Source organism: Camellia sinensis, chromosome 9 (assembly GCF_055761805.1).
Source record: "Camellia sinensis isolate YWXY chromosome 9, ASM5576180v1, whole genome shotgun sequence".
NCBI classification, from domain to species: domain Eukaryota; kingdom Viridiplantae; phylum Streptophyta; class Magnoliopsida; order Ericales; family Theaceae; genus Camellia; species Camellia sinensis.
The window spans coordinates 115,110,655-115,113,959 of record NC_138969.1 but is presented as its reverse complement, the minus strand read 5'-3'; the positions used below and the strand labels follow the sequence as shown (position 1 = coordinate 115,113,959).

Genomic DNA, 3,305 nt, shown 5'->3' with positions numbered 1-3,305 from the left:
ACAACAGAAGAGGTTCAAGATGAAAACCCCTGATACTTTGATAATTGGAACTTTTGGAAAGTAGTACATACCCACGACGGGCAAATGTCAAGGACAAAAAGGGGATACGATGTCTGGCAGGTCAGTTCATCATCTGCAGGGATAAGTTTTATAGAAGGGGGCATCTGGAAATGTACAAGTTGTGTGTAGATGAAGAAGTGGTAAGGCGTATCATGGAGGCCATCCATGGAGGAGAGTGTGGCGCCCATATGAACGGTATAATGTTGGCCAGAAAGATGCTTAGACCGAGATATTACTAGTTAACCATGGAGAGTGATTATATTGACTTTGTTACTAGATGCCACAAATGTCAAATCCATGAAAATCGCATGAATATCCCGCCATCAAAACTCTACAACATCACTTCACCTTGGCTTTCTCAGTCTGGGACATAAATACCATTGGGGCAGTCACACCGAAGGGTTCAAATGGGGATCAGTTTATCTTGGTTGCCATTGATTATTTTACCAAGTGGGTTGAAGTGCAGTCGTTTTCAGTGTTAAAAGCATCACATGTGGCCAAATTCATCAAGATGGTGGAAATATAACATGGCTTATCACAACTCATCAACTTACAGGCCACAAACCAACGAAGCAGTTGAAGTTGCAAATGAAAACATTAAGACCATTCTGCGTAAGATGGTGGAAACTTATGAAGATTGGCTAGAGAAGTTGCCTTCTGCACTTCGGGGATGCCAGACATCAATCCAAATGTCTACAAGGGCAACCCCTTACTCTTTGTTATATGGAATGGAAGCTGGTTTGCCAATCAAGTTAGAAGTACCTTTGTTGAGGATTATGGCTGAATGTCAGATAGTAAAAATTGATTGGCAACATAACCGATTTGAGGAGCTAATGTTGTTTGATGAGCGAAGATTGAAGGCATTATACTATGTTTAGGGGTATCAATGAAGGATTGCTAGAGCATTCAATAAAAAGGTCAGATCTAGGAATTTGAGGGAAGGAGACTTAGTGCTGAAGGACAACCGCGTTGCTAATCATGACCCTAGGGGCAAGTTCAGTTCCAATTGGATGGGCCTCTGCATTATCAAATCACTCTGGTCAAAGGGAGCAGCCATTCTTAAGGATTTGGATGGTTTGCAGTTCTCACAACCAATCAACATGGACAAGCTGAAGAAGTATTATCCTTGAGAGGCTCGCTGGGCCAAAAACCCAAAGGGGCGACCCAGGCAAAAGTTAGAGTAGAAAAACAACTAGAAAATGAAAAATGAAAAAAAATAAAAAATGAAAAAATGAAGAAAAGTGAAAAATAAAAAACATGAAAAAGCGCGCAAGGTCAAAAACCCGAAAAAGCGACTTTGGCAAAAGTTAGAGCACAAATGGAGAGTGTTAATACTCGAGTGAACCTTAGCCAGAACTACGTAGGCAAACTCATCTTGAAATTCGGCCCTAATCATTTTTCAACTCACTTGTCCCATCCATGCTTGATTGATATATCTTTATTCGACTCGGTTATCCAATCTATATGTGATTGGCTCGTCCCGTTTGGTTTAGTTGTCCTTCATGAGGGGTTCATTTGCAAGGCAAGTTCAGTTGTGCATCTAAAAGGTTAGTTTTATGTTGGTTAGGTAGTGGCCATTTGCAAATACGGGTTTTGTGGACTTTTAATGAAGTTAACTAACTGTCTCAAAACTAATTTCATATTTTGTAAATCCATACCATTCTTTAGACCAAAAAGGAAAAAATTTCAGTGCTCACATTTTGGCTTACGTAGTTTCAAGACAAAAAGTGGAACAAGCATGGTAAATTACCTCTCATGTTTATCAAAATCACTTTAGTAGAAAAGGGGAAAAAAAACCATAAAAAGGCAAAGTGATGAACTTGGGGTACAGTCGAGTCAGGTTCACTTTGTCTTTGCCCCATATTTTTGAATGTTTTCACTTGCCAAAAAATGAATAGTAGTTGTCTCTGACATCAGGCGGTCGACCGGAGTTCTTCCGCTTTGTATCCATTTTTTTTAGCAAGCTCAAAAGGGTGTGTTTGGGAGCATTTTTGCTTTGTTTTTCTTCCATTAAGTTGCATTTAGGGTTTTGGTCAGTGACAAAATCGATACTCAGTTCAAAATTTATTGAAATGCAGCCATTCATAACAAAATAATTTTCATGCTCAATGTTGTGCCCTTCATGCCATTCAGATTTAGAAAAACAAACTCGTTTTATTAATGCAAGGGATCAACCCCAATCAAAATTTTACAAAAAGAGTTGAAGCTCAGTGCTCACCCTAAAAAAAAAAAAAAAATCACAACCAAGCATTGTTTTCGATTTCCGATGACTGGTGTTTTCGGCAGCAACGGTTACAAGCTGATGCTTTAGTTTCACCTCCTTGGAAGCCTTTGAAGACTTTGCTTCAATATTTACAAAGCCTCTGAAAGAGATTATTCCCCATTGGCCGTCAAATGTAGAGTACGACGGTACTCAGAATCGGGCCATGGAGGTGGCTTGCCGTTTCAGCTTTTTGTTCTCCTTCTTCAATGCACTAATCTCTACTAAAGCATCCTTGTACATACTCTAGAGCAGAGATTGGGCATTTGCACCTCACTTGCCCTATTCTGCAGTCGGTGGGACAAATTGTAAACCGCAGTCATGATCTCCACGCAGGGCTTCAACGTGTAGTGATTAGTAGCAATGTCAGACTACATTTCTATTGTTTACTCAATTGACAACATAGAAAAACTGAGAATAGGGACGGGGGTAGGGGCGCGTTGTTAAGACTTAGAGGAGCTAGTAATCTTTATTGGCGATCCATTAAGGTCTGGGAAGAGGGAAAGGGTATGGCGAGATGAGACCATGATAAAAGAGAGTAATGCCAAGAAGAGAGAAATGAGAGGGGGTGTTTACAACTTTTTGCTCTGCTCCCTCATAGACCGCTGTTTAAGAGGACACGAAAGAGAAGAAGAAAAAGACAACGAGGGATTGTCGAGGCAATCGTTGAAAATCAGGGGTAGTTCAGCAGTTGTTAGCCAAGCGCCGCGATTGTTGAAATCGCACGCTAGACACGAGATTTGGCAGAGACAAAGGGGCAGAGACAGAGGTAGCAGCAGGAACATGGGAGAGAAAGAGAGATATATTGTGTATATGTGTGTATACTATATAAGTATTTGTATATATGTATGTGTATGTATATGTTATATGCATATGCATGTATATCTGTAAATATGTACATCTATTTGTATATAAATGTGTGTCAGTGTGTATATGCATATCTTTATGTCTGTCTATATATATGTATGTATATATAATGTATGTG

The 3,305-nt window shown here is 39.8% G+C and overlaps 1 protein-coding gene across 1 annotated transcript; it reads left to right on the top strand.

Annotated features, from left to right (window-relative positions):
* The first annotated feature begins 587 nt into the window (after nt 1-587).
* On the top strand, nt 588-938 carry LOC145799689 (uncharacterized). Its single transcript, XM_082889307.1, has one exon. The coding sequence runs from the start codon at nt 588-590 to the stop codon at nt 936-938; it is 351 nt and encodes a 116-aa protein (XP_082745433.1).
* Nucleotides 939-3,305: the final 2,367 nt, after the last annotated feature.

Coding starts and splice junctions, on each gene's coding strand:
- LOC145799689 (XM_082889307.1), top strand. CDS start 588: ATGGCTTATCACAACTCATCAACTTACAGGCCACAAACCAACGAAGCA.